The 18,265-nt window shown below is 38.4% G+C and overlaps 1 protein-coding gene across 1 annotated transcript; it reads left to right on the top strand.

Annotated features, from left to right (window-relative positions):
* Positions 1-69: 69 nt before the first annotated feature.
* On the top strand, positions 70-17,692 carry LOC139465801 (nicotinamide riboside kinase 1-like). The gene is made up of 7 exons (XM_071247724.1): positions 70-425; positions 8,578-8,668; positions 9,635-9,692; positions 10,987-11,113; positions 11,865-11,936; positions 13,362-13,465; positions 15,204-17,692. Exons 1-7 carry the CDS (start codon positions 391-393, stop codon positions 15,290-15,292), a joined length of 576 nt encoding a protein of 191 aa, XP_071103825.1. The 5' UTR covers positions 70-390; the 3' UTR covers positions 15,293-17,692.
* Positions 17,693-18,265: the final 573 nt, after the last annotated feature.

Raw genomic sequence — 18,265 nt, 5'->3', positions numbered from 1 at the left:
ATTTTAGTAATGCGAGGAGCATTCATTTACAAAACTTGTGGTCTGTCTATATGTTTACATCGGCGTAGATTGTGCATCGCATCAGATACAAAGTACTTGTTTACACGACATGGATGACGAAGTTTCCTCACATGATGATAACACAGATGAAAGTGAATTGTTAAGTGTACAAAAGAAAATAAGTGAAACCCATCTTCAGGCAGACGCATCTGCCAACCAAGACGAAAAGGACGAACGCAAAATAACTCAAACAGATCACTTGAACAAGAAATTGCTGGGTGCATTTCTGTCTCGTTTGAACACCGGCGATAACTCTGTTGCATTTGCTGCCAATAAAGCGGAGGGAGGCGAAAAGAAGGAAGACCATTTTGACGAGTCTAACTAATCACTATGGCAAGAAACTATTTTCTAATTGGCATATCTGGGTAAGCTGAAGTAAATAAGTAATTAGATTATTCAAAGTCACGATCTCTTGAGGTCGGTGGTACAGGCCACAGGCCCTGAAGCAGGATAGTAATATTACTGAAACACTGTACCCATATATATATTTATATATATATAATTAGACAAGGTACATCACTCGCCATCTTGGCCGATGTAGAAATCAGCTGTATCGTTTAACCCTCTTGGTGCCACGGGACCATATATGGTCCCTCACTTTTCACACCCGCATAGTGCCAGGGGACCATATATGGTCCCGAGAAAATGCCCTTTTTAAACTGTGAATTTTGATATTTAACACTAAGTGCGCAAAGTCAAAACTGTAGCCATCATCACCCCAATCATCTTAGCTTTAATATCGTGTAACTCATACTTTATACAATGCTACGGATTGCGAAATATGGCGAGATTAGTAAAGTGGCTACCGCTCTTCTCGGCCTTTTTCTGCCATGTTTGAACACCAAGCGAATGACGGCGAATTTTGATTATGCACCAATGTCACATACACGTAAATATTTTCAGACAAAATCCGTGTTCATAAGAAAAAATATGACCTGAGTGGTCAGAGAGACATATTTTTCCCAACTGTAATACTTATTCACGTAAATACAATTCTGTTCACTCCTTTATGAACACGTTTATTTACACGTTTTGTATATTTTTATCGACTATCGGTAATGGCGGAATGGTCGGTACGCATGAGAAAACGACAGTGTATATTTCCAGTACATTTATGCCGTTCATTGAATGAATTTATAACCATCATCACCCTAATCATCTCAACGTTAATATCGTGTAACTCATATTTTATGCAGTGCTACGGATTGCGAAATATGGCGAGATTAGTAATGTGGTTACCGCGCTTCTCGATCTTTTTCTGCCATGTTGAACTTCATGCGAATGAAGGCAATTTTTTATTATGCACCGTTGTCACATACACGTAACTATTATTATATCAGACAGCCAATTTGAAAAAGAAATCTGATCGGACCGGTCAGAAATATTCACTAGTCCCCACTGTTTAGTTATTGGCGTAAGAGTACTAACGTTTAGTCGGCCAGGGAAGTTTTTTGTTCAAGTATTACATATGTTTATCGACTGTGTCATGGCGATTTAGCACGGCGCTACATACAAACAGACAGTGCAGATTGTCTTTTTGTTTATGATGCTGATTTACAGAAAATATTCAAATCAAAGATACGGAAAGATAGCTATAATCGTTAATATTAAGTTGGTATAGTGTATATTTATGGGCAGGAGGTTCATGATCAAAACCTAAACATTGAATGGCCAAGCCCGAAGTGATCGACAGGGCACGTTCGCATCATAGCAGTGCCGTGATTTTTTTGTCTACCGGTTGCCCTACATACTCGCCCGTTCAGACAAATAACTGCTACTTTTTTCATATGAAATGACTAAGAGTCATGTGTGATTGCTCAAACTAGCTGACCGTGTGAGTGACTTGCCCTAACTGTTTCACATTTTGTCGCAAATGGAGATTTTAAAAGTGTGGCCACGACATCTAACGTGAGTCGACGCCATATTGTAAACAAATATTGTGTCAAGGTCGGTTCCAAATGTGGTAGCTCGGGCCCCGTTTCTGTCGATGGTACAAGCGAAACAAACATAATGGAACTACTGAAAACATCAACATAACTTCTACAATGATGCCAGCAATACCTCTTTGCATTTGGATTAACTGCTTATGGATACGATGTGTTGTAAAGTTCGATTGCGATTTATTTTTCCTTTCATTGAAACTGTGATAATGGCGCTGTGATTGGTGTGCTGAAATAGTATTTTCCATGAGTCTAATGTACATGGTACATGCTGTGATTGTAGAAGATAATTGATAATCAATTGTGTATGCATATATATCATCAAATCCACATTACTAATCTCTTCAGAAAATGGAATATATTATAGCTCGTTTTCAAACATTCTGCTATGGATATTAGATAAAAAAATAATATTAGATTTACAAATTATTTATGTACACTGTACTCTCGATTAACGTATGATAATCTATTGCAAGTCTTCAACTCTTATTTGATATGTCATCGGAAATGTCAGCAATGAGTACAATTAATTTTATTTCGTTACAATCTGCAATTTTATTCAAATAGGCTAATAGACGGTCGATGATTTCCCGCCGCTGTGAATTTGTCGTCTGGACAGGTGCGCGTGATTTGACCTCGCGTGTTGTGACGTGGATGACGTCACTTGAAACAGCTGATCTAATGTTGTGGTAGTATAATGGATACACGTGGTTTCCTTTTCCAAATAACAATATTCTCTTTGACTGAACTAGAAAGCATATCTAGTACATCACGATTGGAAAATGTCTACGGCGACCGACGAGTGAATGAGATCGCTTATCATTTGACTAACGGTGTTAGTATATTTGGCGCAGTTTTCTAATTTTGGTATGTTGACATGTGCTTTTCATATCTGTTTGAATGCTTGATATTCCAAAAAAATAATATGCATTTAGTTGAGTACAGTGAGAAAGCTGTCAAAATGGATCCAATATTAAACCATCTAGATTTTTAATATTTTAGCTTCATCTATTAGAATCTCGAATGGTTCAATTTATAACATAAACAGTAAAAGTAATCATAGATCTTCTCACAATATATAGATAATCAATTTCTGAAAGACAAAGAGTTTTTAGTGTAAATGTGAATTCGTTTTGTATGTCTTTTTTCACTCTGCATTACCAAATACTTCGACCAGTGACATATAGTAGTAACTAGATTCTACTTAGTTTTTTATCCTAGGTATGAAATAGATTTTTCTTTGTATTGATTTGTCCAAGAGTAAAATCAATACATTCTTGTGTTTTTTTTCCACCATTTTATTTTGTATATCTTCCCTCCAAGCTGTTGTTTATCTAGGCCAAAATTAAGAAAAAAAGGAAAGACATAATAAACCATTTTTATGTAAGATTTTGCTGGTTCAATTTTCGAAGTTCAATACCAAGAATATATTTTTCCTTTTATGACAAATAATTCCATTACTTTCATTGACAAACGATCATTATCTTTTTCAAACTTTTCCTTCAGTAGAATGGGATGGAATGGGAAACTAGTGGAAATAAACTATCACGTATGCCCTTTAATGTACATGTACATACCTAGCTAGGTGTAAATACACTTCTAAAGTCGTATTTATAAAACAAATGAATAAATGAAAGAAAAAGTGGTATTTTATGGACTGGCCATACAAGTATATTAGCAAAGGTCTAAGTTAGGCAGCCAAGTGCGAAATACGAGCTGATACGAGGATGTGTTTTCTGGTGGTCATAGTGAAACAATGACATATGGCGCCCGAGTTGCGAGTGATCGAAAATAGGTTTGTTGAATAGATTTGCTGCCCATGAAAACGTTTCAACAATTTTGATTGAATCTATATGTACTTACTCTTGGGTGGTATTACGTTAGTATAATCTTGTTAATTATTATGAAATAACAATGATGCCTGATATTGAGCGATGTCAATTTGAGTATTGTTAGGGCTGTTTAGCGATCTTTCACATTTTGTCCTTTGAAAATGTACGATGTCAATTACCCGGAAGTTGTTTTTATCACTAATAAAAGAGCACGGTCATTGAAACATACATGGACGTAACCGGGATTTCTTCACGATATACATTCCAAACTGTCATTCGTTTTGTGACATAATCTTTGAAACAGTCTGTGTATGAATTAATCACGACCACTTCCGTCAATTTTGTTTTGACGTCAAAAACACACACAATTTCATCGTTTTTTTTATCGGTAAATATAACTCACGGAAAATTCTCAGTGAATGTGTACTACAACATAAATATTATATGTCTATCACTGTTAGGACATGTACTTGCCAATGATATGAATTATTGGTCATTTAGATTTCAAACAAGGGCGCTTACTTGACTTTGCTTGCCATATTCGGGTGCGTCCATATTACGATTAATGTGGAAAAGTAGGAAACTTTTAATACTAGCACATTTATCCATGGCTGGGCAGTGCATAGATCTTTTGGATTTGGTGACTTTAGATACTGTTGGAAAGACAATCAACCCGAGTTGCATGTTATACAATTTGGTTACACTGTGTGAAGAAATAAAGACGTTGCAACACTTTTGATACAATGTATACGTTTTTGTAACCGCGACGTCAGCACAGTGCGGCACTGAGCGGTTTGCAGGCTGACTGACGTCCAGGCACCATGAGGGTTAAATTAAATGGAAATGTATGCATGTCATGTTCACAAAACTTCCCCACCTACCTCAACATACTCACTGAATGCCTCATTTTTTTTCAATTTATTACCTATATCGGGTGATTTTGTCAAAATATTGGCTCAGTCGTAGCTGTCGGTCAAAATCTCTGCGCTCAATTTTGTCGAGTGCTGTGATTGGTCTAGGCTCCAACCAAAACAAACCCACACGGTGATATTACCAATCAGACTGCTCGACCACGATACCATGTGGGATAGGGCACTGACGTTCTGAAGTATTGTTTGTAAACAACAGCTGATAACCCCCCAGCATAGCTATTCTCGCCTCAGTCCACGAGAATTTCTGCTCCAGTGACCACACCGCCGGTGTAGGCTTATCACGTGACTGGACTTTTCTGAAAAAATAATGCAAGCCTTTTACTATGCTTTACATATCGTTTACTTAAGAATTGACCTTCACTTTGTGTGAGTTCATTGGAGTATGAACTTTCATAGAGTGAGGGCCAAACTGTATGAACGTCGGAGCTTTCAAAGTGAAAGTCAATTCTTATAATTTTTATCACAATTTCTTACCTCAAAGGATGTAGGTCAAGATCTAAACACAATTTTATTTAGTACGTGTGACTTCATGTTTACACTGACAGCCATACAACAACCAGCTATATCGCGGAGTAAAATAGTTCCTCAAAAAGAGAGGTGACATGGGCGTATGGATGCACAACTTGCTCTTCAGAAACATCTTATGCAGCACATGTGTTCAAATCATATCCTCATTAGATGAGAAAGGTCTGTAAAGAACTACCTCAGTAAGTCAGTCACAATGACAGCGCGTCATAATACATTTACATCAAGTACAAGACGTCAAAATGGCCGACACAATAAACGTGACGGGAGAGATTTCCGAAGTTGTTAATGAACCTGTGGTGGTTACATGTGTTAGTCATCATTGATCAACTGGCCGATCATTGAAAGGTGAATAAAGATGTGTCAAACAGACACTAAGGTAAATTCATAGATTGCTGGAGACAGTCAATGTCAGCCTAGGCACGGATCGAGTCGATACTACGATAGTTTAGATGTGCAATTCTTCGTTTATTCATTAGGATGGGCCGTAGTGAGGATAATCGGGAACAATCATGCAGTCACGCTCTTTGACATTTCTCAGTGTGAATAAAGATGCGTCAAAAAGACACTAAGGTAAATTCATAGATTGCTGGAGACAGTCAATGTCAGCCTAGGCACGGATCGAGTCGATACTACGATAGTTTAGATGTGCAATTCTTCGTTTATTCATTAGGATGGGCCGTAGTGAGGATAATCGGGAACAATCATGCAGTCACGCTCTTTGACATTTCTCAGTGTGAATAAAGATGCGTCAAACAGACACTAAGGTAAATTCATAGATTGCTGGAGACAGTCAATGTCAGCCTAGGCACGGATCGAGTCGATACTACGATAGTTTAGATGTGCAATTCTTCGTTTATTCATTAGGATGGGCCGTAGTGAGGATAATCGGGAACAATCATGCAGTCACGCTCTTTGACATTTCTCAGTGTGAATAAAGATGCGTCAAAAAGACACTAAGGTAAATTCATAGATTGCTGGAGACAGTCAATGTCAGCCTAGGCACGGATCGAGTCGATACTACGATAGTTTAGATGTGCAATTCTTCGTTTATTCATTAGGATGGGCCGTAGTGAGGATAATCGGGAACAATCATGCAGTCACGCTCTTTGACATTTCTCAGTGTGAATAAAGATGCGTCAAACAGACACTAAGGTAAATTCATAGATTGCTGGAGACAGTCAATGTCAGCCTAGGCACGGATCGAGTCGATACTACGATAGTTTAGATGTGCAATTCTTCGTTTATTCATTTGGATGGGCCGTAGTGAGGATAATCGGGAACAATCATGCAGTCACGCTCTTTGACATTTCTCAGTGTGAATAAAGATGCGTCAAACAGACACTAAGGTAAATTCATAGATTGCTGGAGACAGTCAATGTCAGCCTAGGCACGGATCGAGTCGATACTACGATAGTTTAGATGTGCAATTCTTCGTTTATTCATTTGGATGGGCCGTAGTGAGGATAATCGGGAACAATCATGCAGTCACGCTCTTTGACATTTCTCAGTGTGAATAAAGATGCGTCAAACAGACACTAAGGTAAATTCATAGATTGCTGGAGACAGTCAATGTCAGCCTAGGCACAGATCGAGTCGATACTACGATAGTTTAGATGTGCAATTCTTCGTTTATTCATTAGGATGGGCGGTAGTGAGGATAATCGGGAACAATCATGCAGTCACGCTCTTTGACATTTCTCAGTGTGAATAAAGATGCGTCAAAAAGACACTAAGGTAAATTCATAGATTGCTGGAGACAGTCAATGTCAGCCTAGGCACGGATCGAGTAGATACTACGATAGTTTAGATGTGCAATTCTTCGTTTATTCATTAGGATGGGCCGTAGTGAGGATAATCGGGAACAATCATGCAGTCACGCTCTTTGACATTTCTCAGTGTGAATAAAGATGCGTCAAAAAGACACTAAGGTAAATTCATAGATTGCTGGAGACAGTCAATGTCAGCCTAGGCACAGATCGAGTCGATACTACGATAGTTTAGATGTGCAATTCTTCGTTTATTCATTAGGATGGGCCGTAGTGAGGATAATCAGGAACAATCATGCAGTCACGCTCTTTGACATTTCTCAGTGTGAATAAAGACGCGTCAAAAAGACACTAAGGTAAATTCATAGATTGCTGGAGACAGTCAATGTCAGCCTAGGCACGGATCGAGTCGATACTACGATAGTTTAGATGTGCAATTCTTCGTTTATTCATTAGGATGGGCCGTAGTGAGGATAATCGGGAACAATCATGCAGTCACGCTCTTTGACATTTCTCAGTGTGAATAAAGATGCGTCAAACAGACACTAAGGTAAATTCATAGATTGCTGGAGACAGTCAATGTCAGCCTAGGCACGGATCGAGTCGATACTACGATAGTTTAGATGTGCATTTCTTCGTTTGTTCATATTCGTGAACAATCATGCAGTCACGCTCTCTGACATTTCTCAGTGTATACTGAAACGCTGAGACCAAGAATAAAGGTTCTAAATGATCAGAAAGAACGCTTATGCATGTTTTTGTGCTGGGGAATTCCGAGGGGTTTCCCCAGGAATGTGGAAGTAGTCCGTCAGTGTTTACATCATTTCAAGAACACGGCCTCGTGAAAAACATATTAACGTCAAATTGTGTCGTTCATACACTTATGAACGTCAGTTTTGTGGTCATGTGACCGACATCTCGTCCAATGGAAAAGCCGTATATCGTGTAAACTTCAAATTAAAAAATTATTTATAATTAAGACATACTACTAGAACTGCAACAGTGAGGTGCTTGACCATATAGCTTTACACATCAAAGTGACCATATCACTAGCTCTCCGTAGGGCTTTGATGACATCACATGGAGTATGAGTACAGAAATGGAAATAGTTTTTCACATTTTAGGATATTTTCTCAATGAAAGTTAAGACGGGTTCTGCTTCTTTTGTCATGCTGCATAGTTTCAACAATCAAGCCCCTGCCCAGCCAGCCCACTTCTGCCTCAGGTTTTGTATTATATTACAGGGCTTTTCTGTCTGCTCATCTGATTTAAGTGTCCACAACTGATCCCAAGAATTAGTAACAACATAGAATATGTCATCAGTTGTCTCCTCAGGGGAATCCCTGAATATTTGTGATGTAATCTAAAATGTCAGAGGGCAGCAAGTGGTTTGTGGTATACCCAATAAGTTCAGAAGGGGTTTCAGACTGGCAAGAAACTGGACTAAATTCAAAGTATACAAACAGAGCAAGTTTCTTAGTCACTCAGATTTTAGTAAATTGGATCTTGATATTTTCAGTACAACAAACAGTGGAAAAACGACTGCTGTGAAGAAACTATGTGCGACTTTTCCTGGTGCTACAGCGATGTGTCAAGACTTCTACTTCCTGGTGGGTTCATATTGAAGACAGACCACAACATCTGTAAAATAAAAGACTGTTTAGGCTGCATAAAAAAAGTTTCCTAGGTCACATTTGTCTCAAAAGTAGGTAGGATGTATTGTTTTTTTTACTATTGATAACAAAAGTGATGAGGGAGGAACATTTTATATTTTTCCCCAGTAAGAATACTAGCAAACACAACTAGGCACACACTGAACTCATCTCTTTAGTATGATGATATTTCAAGCATGGATAACAGTCTTCTTCATATGACATATGAAATTTTTAAAAATATTTTGTAATTGTCATTAAAAATGATGGATTTGCAGAATTTAGTGTGATGCACCAATGTCTGAGAGTGGTTGCCTGTGAACTTATGCAATGATCCCAGAGTACACTTATGTCCTGGGACTATCTCTGTGATCTAGTTGTAGAGTGTCCTCCTGGAGAGCGGCCATGTCATACCAAAAGACGTTAAAAGATGGTACTTATTGTTACCATGCCTAGGGCTTGGCATTAATCATGTTAATGGGCTAAAACAATTACTGGTCGGTTTGGAGTCTCTATACTGTGTCTGAGTGGGGTATTCATGTGAAACTGTGGCATGGTATCTCAGTGGGTCAGCGCTATAAAATCGGCATAAGTCCGGACCAGTACATGCACGCACACATACACGCATGCATGTTGCTATATAAGTGCAATAATCTTGGACGCGACGTTCATCCCCACTCTTCACCTCCCTTTTATCCTGTTAAACCTACTGTTGACAATTCTTGAGATGTGTGTGATGAATTATTTACACAAATGGTATTTTGGCTTTATGTGGTATATAACTTGTGACAATTTGAAAAATGTCTGGAATCACCTTGCACTGCATGCCGTCTTTTTGGTGGCAATGCTTTTATATCCTGACAATGTACTGTCATGCATCCTCTGTCTAAGTTACGCTAACACTTTGTTGTGAATGCTTTCTAGGATCCCCGTGATGAAAGGCTGGAGATGGTACCACAACGAGATCATGCCAACTGGGAAAGTAAGTTCATCATGTTGTCATTGTTTGTACAAATTGTCGTTCTCGGTTCCCCAGTTCGTTACACTGTAGTGTGTTCCATATTGTCTTGTGTATGCATGTTACACGCTGTTTAAGAAGAAAACGCAGCTATGCAGACATGACAGAGACGGGATGCATAGTATACACATGGGGCTTTAAAAAAAATAATAGAATTTAATCTCAGGCAATGGCTTTTGAAATTATCGCATGGGCGGGCAGTGGTTTGTTGGCTTTTTTTGTTCATGCTAGGATGTAACCAAATTTTGTTTACATTAAATTTCGGGGAAATCATGTTGTTGTTAAGTATAGTAGCATTTAACTGACAAGGTCGTGTGTTTAAAGACTTTTATTTTTTGAAAATGGAAATAAAAACGAAACACGTTGCAGACTTTATGATGATGCGGGCAGTGCCTGAGAACCAAGACTGTGGGTTTTTTTTAGCCTAGACAAATGAATTCAATGTTTGATTTTTTCCAAAGCAAAACCTTTCCTATGACTGTCCTAAGACCAATCCAAACACTCATAATGTTGATGATAATTCAAGGAGTGTTTGCTGCAATTGAATGAAATTTGATATGCAACGAACATTGGGTGGCGCATTAAAGTGGAAAGGTTTTGAGTGAATGTCAAGGTCACACAGAAATTGTCACTGAATAGAAAGCCTTCTTCCTGGTTACCTGAACGCGCTGTGTGTATGACATGTTAGTTTCCCAAACCATAAATCATGTCATTAGACTGGAAGTGATGTCAGTTAGGGCAAAATTGCATTTAAGGTTCTTGATTAGGTTAGCTGAAGGCAACCCGGTTACAGTTGGTCTTCAGCCATCCATGTTAGTCATAAGAGGCAACTAACAGGTTTGGGTGGTCAGGTTCACTGACTTTGTTCATGCGTGTCATCATATCCCAGTTGTGTAGATCGATGCCCATATATAGGTGGATGCTATATAAATGCTCATATAGATGTCAGATATCTAGAATATTTCAGAGGAAGGCATTAAACAACAAATAAACAAAGTTATCTAAGCAACACATCTGGTTTGACGTTGCCATAGGCATGTATTTCACCTAACTGATATGGAATAATTTCTCGGTCTTCTAGAAATGGTAACAGGCTTCTTCTGTTTTTCTGTTTGTTTTACTAGTGATAAATTTATGATGCGGCATGGAGGCTGGTATATGAAAGACTGACCCATAACAACATCAACAAGACATCATGTCATTCATATACATGTACCTTACACCTAACCGATTGAGACATATCTACACACTGTTACAGAGCTATCAGCAATGGACATGAAGTCAATGGTGAATCATGTTCACAAGTGGATACAGAACCAACAGACCAAGGGAAACAACTCAACAAGTTTTCTCTTCATTGAGGGGATCCTTATTTTCAACTACGGGTAGGTTGGGGTGCCAGTATCTGTGACACATTTTGGTGGGGTTACCCTGAGTAAGATTTTGTGATGTTCGATGCTTGGTCTTCAGGTTGGTTGGTTGGTTGGTTTGTTGTTTAACGCCGCACTCAGCAATATTCCAGCTATATGACGGCGGTCTGTAAATAATCGAGTCTGGACCAGACAATCCAGTGATTGATGTCATGAGCATCGATCCACGCAATTGGGATCGCTGACATGCATCAACCAAGTCAGCGAGCCTGACCACCCGATCCTGTTAGTCGCCTTTTATGACAAGCATAGTCACCTTTTACGGCAAGCATGGGTTGCTGAAGACCTATTCTATCCCGGAATCTTCACGGGTCTGGTCTTCAGGTACCCCTGCTTGTTGTAAGAAGTGACTAATGGGATAGAGTCGTCAGACTTAGTTGACACATGGCTTTGTATCATAATAGCGTAGATCGATGCTCTGGATGTCATTGATTGTCTGACCCAGACTCGATTATTTACAGGCTGCCATCATATAGCTGAAATATTGCTGAGTGCAGAATTAACCAACAAACAAATAAAAAGAAACAGGTGTTGAATTATACTCTCAATGTGTGTTCAGCAAATATTCAGGGTCTTATGTTTAGCTTGTTGAAAATGAGCAATACTTTGCTGCCAATTTGTTTTTCACTGAAATAGTCAAGATTTTTATTCAACCCACCCTCCCACTCACTCACTCACTCATATCTAGTTAACTATTTTGTTACAGTCCACTGGCAAGGTTATTCGACAAGAAGTATTTCATCACCATTGACAAGCAAACGTGTAAAGATCGACGGAGGTGAGACTTTGTTTCTACTTTTCATTTCGTCCACTAATGCCTGGTGTCAATCAACAACGTTTCAATGGTAGACTTTGTATGTACATCATATATCAATTCAGGAACTGTATCACTATTTATAATTACCAACCACGAGGTGGGAGGAAGAATTGTGAGTCGTTTTGTCTATGAATCATTCTGTCCATCACATTTTATTTCCAGAGCATAACTGAAAGACCGTTCAATATTTCTTGATCAAACTGAGTGAGTCCTGTGAAGATCTGGGTTTGAATTAGTCTTCAGAAACCCATGAATGTCATAAGACACAACCAGTGGAATTGGGTGGTCAGGATTGCTGACTTGGTTCATGCATGTCATCTATCCCAATTGTATAGATCAATTCTAATGATGTCAACCACTGGATTGTTTGGCCCAGATTAGATTATTTACAGACTGCCATCATAAAGCTGGAATATTGCTTAGTGCGGCATTAAACAACAAACGGATGAAATTAAAGTGGTGTTGAATTATGCTGTCAAACAACTTCCCAAGGCAAGAACGTCCACTAGCCTTGTTATCAAAGTCTTGTTTCCACCCTTGCCACATCAAGCCCACTTTCCTGTGCTAAGTATGATTGGACAATCGCACATATCGATAGACCAATCAGAGAACGTTTCACAAAATCTTCGTACTGGTACACACCTTCGTATGAAAGTGATTTACTGCTGCCTGTCTCTGTTCATCTTTTAAAAAACCCCAATGATTGCCTATGTTTAATATTAGGGATGAATCTGATAGGATGTCGCATTTTCATTACAAGGGGCACAACTCGTGATCATCGCGAGGTGGCACGAGGTCAAGCCAAGTAAAGTGGCCTTGATGTGTCAAGGGTAGAAACTAGGCTTTGATATAGGCTCGTGTACACACTTGCCTCAGGAAGATGGCTCTCAACATGCTCAATGTGTGTTGAGCATATATTCAGGGTCTCATTTTTACCAAAAAATTATTCAAGATATTATTCAATTTCATCTTGAAATACAGTTCGATTCACCACATTGGTACAATGTGTGAAGCTCATGTAGCTGGAATATTGCTGAGTGCGGCATTGCATTAAACAACAGACTTCGAAATGAAAAGTTCTGTTTTGAACTGGTACCTTTCCTAAATTCACTTGAATGGATGAAATGACAGCATTTTAAGAACAGAAGGAATCTTATGGTGTTGAGTTATCATGGAGAGACAAAATGGGTACACAATAATATTCCATGTGCTCACAAGCTTCAGAAGTAGTTTTGTTTGGTATATTCAGATATACGACATATGTATGTACAAATAATTTATATTGTAATTTTATAAACATCTCCATAAGGCTGAGGTATACCGATGACATTGTTTTTGTGTCGCCTTGTTTGCATGATACTAATATGTTGATGTGTTGTTCCCCAGTGAGAGGGTCTACATACCTGCAGATCCCCCGTGGTATTTTGAGGAGGTGGTGTGGCCAATGTATAACCTGAACCTACAGGAATTGAGAGAACAGAACGACATATGTAGGTTTCTCCTCTAAGTGTGAATCATGTCCATACTTACATTATCAGTGAGTGAGTTTGATTTTACGCCGCTTTTAGCAATATTTCAGCAATATCACGGCGGGGGACACCAGAAATGGGCTTAACACATTGTACCCATGTCGGGAATCGAACCTGGGTCTTCTGCGTGACGAGTGAACGCTTTAACCACTAGGCTACCTGACCGCCCCACTTACATTATCAAAGGAAGAACATGGTGTATACTTGACCTGTACAAGTGTAACGCTAGTCAGCATTTGATAGTTTATAGATCAGATACTTTTTTTAAGTGGCAGTATCATTCATTAATGATCAGTAAAAGGTCAGGGATTTTTAGAATATTTAATTTGTTAATTATTAATTAGCGACCATTTTTGTGGCTGTCTTTACGAAGATCTTTGAGACATTTTTCTGATTTTTTTATGTTGCCATGCTTTTATATAAAAGGTTTTGGGTTATATTTTTTTGTTTATATTGTAAGTTTAACAGTTGACGAAAAAGGTGTTGCAATAGATATTTTTACCTAATGTTTTTTTGTTTAATGGGCGTTCTAGTGTTCCATGTAACCATGGTAACGGGGTCCTTGCATCTTAGATTTATATTTTTGTCTCTGAAAACTTTCGGCTGAGGATGGCATTAGGTCATAATATAATTGTTATAAGGGTTTCGTCCCCAACCGCCTCACGTCATTTTATTGTTCCCAAGTACATTCAGACAAAGAAAATCAGCAGCATTGTGTTGCCTTCTTTCTTGACTTGAAACAGATAAGATACATCGTCCTACCAAGTATTCATGTCAATCACATCTGTTGACTGTTAATTTACGCAGATGACTTGACAGCAAAATATGACGAAAAAACACATTTCAAATATATTTTGATGAAAATCTAATAATTAATTGATTGTGGCCTTATTGCTTACAGCTAAAATTGCACCAGATTTAACAATAATCATATACATCTTAGTGATTATATCATAGACAGTAAACTATGTTTGTAACGAACACGCTTAAAACTGACGGATATACCGAACTGTTCTTTTGGCCCCGGCCCTTTGCTGTATATTTTATCATATAAAGTTGATGGGTATAACCCTCATAACAAAATAACAGATACAGCGAACTCACCTTGTGGTCCCAGGTGTACTCTGACTTACTTACTTACTTACTTTGGAGAATTAACGTGCGCTTTCCGACTAATGCGTATTTCGCACACGGGTGTACTCTGTCAATGATAATGTTTAAGTGTATAAGGAACTGTTAATCCCTGAGCTGAGCTCCTCACGTGTCACTTATCTCCCTTTAAAAACAACTGCGACCAAGCACTGCTTTTCAAAACGTCAATAAACAATTGAAGGCAATTGGTTTACTCTTTAAGTACTGACACCTTGCCCTCAAATTACACCCTCAATTAACAATAGTAACACAATGATTGAAATGGATATATTCTGTACATGTACAGTGCACACTTTTGTTATTTGTCAAGTAAAAGGATGTCACATGACTTGATAAAAGATGTCTGACGGTCGAAATGCGCATAACGGAAGACAGATATAACAAACTAAACTTAGAGTTCTTACAACCATAATTTACTGTACATCATAGTGAATATTTGTTTCATGTCAGATTCAGAGGTTAAACATTTGATGATACGCCAAAGTTTTTATGTTTTGATCATTTTACATGGCATCAAAGTTTTAAAGATTTGTTTTTCTTTTTGCAGGTTTTTTGAACGGAGCACAGGACCATGGGAAACTTGTAAACACAATACAGGAAGATATCAATGTGCTCCTTAACAAATCCCAAAGCTGATGTAAACAGCTATGTGATTAGCTTAGGGCCTTGGAAGAAGACTATGAACATCTTTGTGTATTTTATGCAAGACAGAGAAGAAGAATTTTATTTACATGGATTTAAGTTTCAGAGGAATAGAAGCATGTCTCAGGTATTTGTTGTACATTGAGTATATTTGTCATTATAGCTAAAATGGATAGAATTATCATAAAAACGCCTGCATGTTATCAGAAATGAGCGGGCCACTGTAACTTGATAATGCCCTTATATTACTTGACAAAGGGCCATTATCATGCCCGTTGTTAGGTGACGTCATAGGATGGGGATAGGTGACGTAATGTTCAATAGTGACGTCATCTGGTTTGTTCTATGACGTTTCCATATTTGTAAAAGTGGGTCAGTGACATTCGTGTTGATTGCAGTAAATGTTTCAAAATCGACATTGTTGTTTCTTTTTATTTGATAACAAATTCCATCCATTTTAGCTATAATAACGGTAATGCTATTTTTCAGGGCATTATCATTTGCAGAAGCCCTCGGTCTTTTCAACTGCCATCCTTTGTCGGGCAGTAAATGGAAGACCTTGGGCTTCTGCAAATGATAATGCCCTGAAAAATAGCGTTACCCTTATAGTAGGCAAGACTTCTGTATCTACCATTCCACTGATAACAAACTTTGGTGACTAATCAGGAAAGAGGGGAAACAATCCCTTTAACCTTGAGGAAGAACAAAATGCAATGTGATATTAATTATAGGTGTGGTTAAGTCTCATGTAAATGCAATAGACATATAGAAGCAACTGTATCATTATTCATACTTGTCTAAGACTCGGCATGTCGCTTAGCATTGTTGGTATAAAAGTACCTCACTTGCTCACTGTATTCCTATTTTATGCTTGTTCTATAGACCCAACTTGTTAACATGGTTAAGTGGCAGATGTCAGTTCATCCTGATTCATAGATGTACTATCAAAAGATAAGACGTTGGGTATATCAAGATTGGTTCCTGAACCCATCTATGTTTTAGTGGGAAATTTGACCAATATCGGCGTTGGTTTATATTTTTTAAACATTTACTCATTTATCACAAAAGTTTTCAGTATGTTGACTATATGCCACTGATTCAGGTGTCAGTATGCAACTATTCTATCAATTGTAACATGTATGTTTTGGTTGGAAAATGTGTTGCACCTTTTCGAGGGATGAAATATGTGTAAGCGTAAATTCCTGTTCACACAACACTGCTGCACTGGACATGTACTAAGCGTAATATGTTTATGATTCACGGTCATGATATGTACAAACATTACCATGATTACAAACACTGTGATTTTCAAGTTTTCCTGTTGAAATTCAAAATCTCTTCCAACCTTGTCCAACACATTTTCCAGGGTTAAGGGAGTTACCTGTCCTGGAAGGTGTGTGCGATAATGCTTTTTACTGATATTCATGTCATGATATTAGTGAAACCTACAACATTAACAGAGGACACATATTATAGTATGTGGGTTTGCAATATTAACAGAACAAAAATGTATGTGTACAAACAACCTACATTCCTAACACATGGCTCTTAGACTTATGAAGATCCGGGGTAGAATAGGCCTTCAGCAACCCATGCTTGTCGGAAGAGGCGACTACGCTTGTCGTAAGAGGCGACTAACAGGATCGGGTGGTCGGGCTCGCTGACTTGGTTGATGCATGTTATCGTATCTCATTTGTGTGGATCGATGCTCATGATGTAAATCACTGGATTGTCTGGTCCAGACTTGATTACTTACAGACCTCCGTCATATAGCTGGAATATTGCTGAGGCCAGCGTAAAACAACACACAAACTCTTTCAGTGTCAACAAAAACATTCTCCAGTCTTCATTAGGAATAAATTAGAAGTATCTAATATGTACATTTGATGATTTATCCTTTTGATGTTTAAATATATTAAAGAGAGGTGTAAACAGGGAATTCATTGTGTTAGAGCTTGAAAAGAAAAGTTTTAAGAGCCAAGGTTGTATCAATATGTTTGTTTGTTGTTTATGCCAGACTCAGCAATTTGCCAGTTATAGGACGGCAGGCAGTCTGTAAATAATTGAGTCTGGATCAGACAATCCATTGACTGACATCATGAGCATCAATCATCAACCAAGTCAGCGAGCCTGACCACCAGATCCTGTTAGTCGCCTCTTACGGCAAGCAAGTGTTGTTGAAGAACTATTCTACCCCAGATCTTCAAGGGTCTGTATCAATATGTATCCTCTTAGACAAAATACATTGCAATGAACCAGTGTTACTCTTACAGGTACCCATCAGTATGGCTGCGTGTGTCACTGCGTGCATCAATGATTACATATCAGTTTGTACTTGTCCTATTACTACACTTTGTGATACCATTGCATATTTGAATATCCATTCTCAATAAAACCATACCATCATCCAACATTGTTGTTGATCATAATGTGTCCTGATGCATGCTGATGGCTTGCGGAGAGAGAGTTTTATTAGTTGTAGCGGGTTCACAAGGGGTACATGGGGTTTTATGCGCCCTGCGTAAGGTTTTATACAGAGTCTGTGAGTAATGTTGAAAATGGTTGTCAGCATCAGCAATGAAGCACCCGGTTTGGGTTTGAGGACCCCATCAGCTAGGCCTTGCAAAACCATCTGATCTTAATGGTCAGCCCAAAGTAGGAGGTCTGGGAGTCCCCACAGGGAAGTTTTCAGGGTCTGTTCTGTTTGGGATGGGCATTTCCCAAATACATTGACTGAGGTATTATAATTTCTTGTTACAAGATGAGTGGTCATGATCTTGTAAGTTAGAAATCGGATGGTTGAAATCATGACAGATGGATACGGAGATATGATTCCAGATACTAAGACATGTCTCACTGCTGTCAACAGCATTTGAAATATTGTGAAATAACACTCTGGTTTACAAGACATCCACAAAATAACAACATGAATCAGGATTGTTAAAAAAAGTTTATACAACAGCAAAC

This window comes from Haliotis cracherodii, unplaced genomic scaffold (genome assembly GCF_022045235.1).
Source record: "Haliotis cracherodii isolate W230 unplaced genomic scaffold, xgHalCrac1.p SCAF_1, whole genome shotgun sequence".
NCBI lineage: Eukaryota > Metazoa > Mollusca > Gastropoda > Lepetellida > Haliotidae > Haliotis > Haliotis cracherodii.
This window is presented reverse-complemented; position numbering and strand designations above follow the sequence as displayed.

Bases quoted from the DNA above. Each gene is read 5' to 3' on its own strand.
- LOC139465801 (XM_071247724.1), top strand. From the start codon at position 391: ATGGCAAGAAACTATTTTCTAATTGGCATATCTGG. The intron at 426-8,577 runs GTAAGCTGAAGT...TGATATTTTCAG, and splicing joins TTTCTAATTGGCATATCTGG to TACAACAAACAGTGGAAAAA. The intron at 9,693-10,986 runs GTAAGTTCATCA...ACACTGTTACAG, and splicing joins AGATCATGCCAACTGGGAAA to AGCTATCAGCAATGGACATG.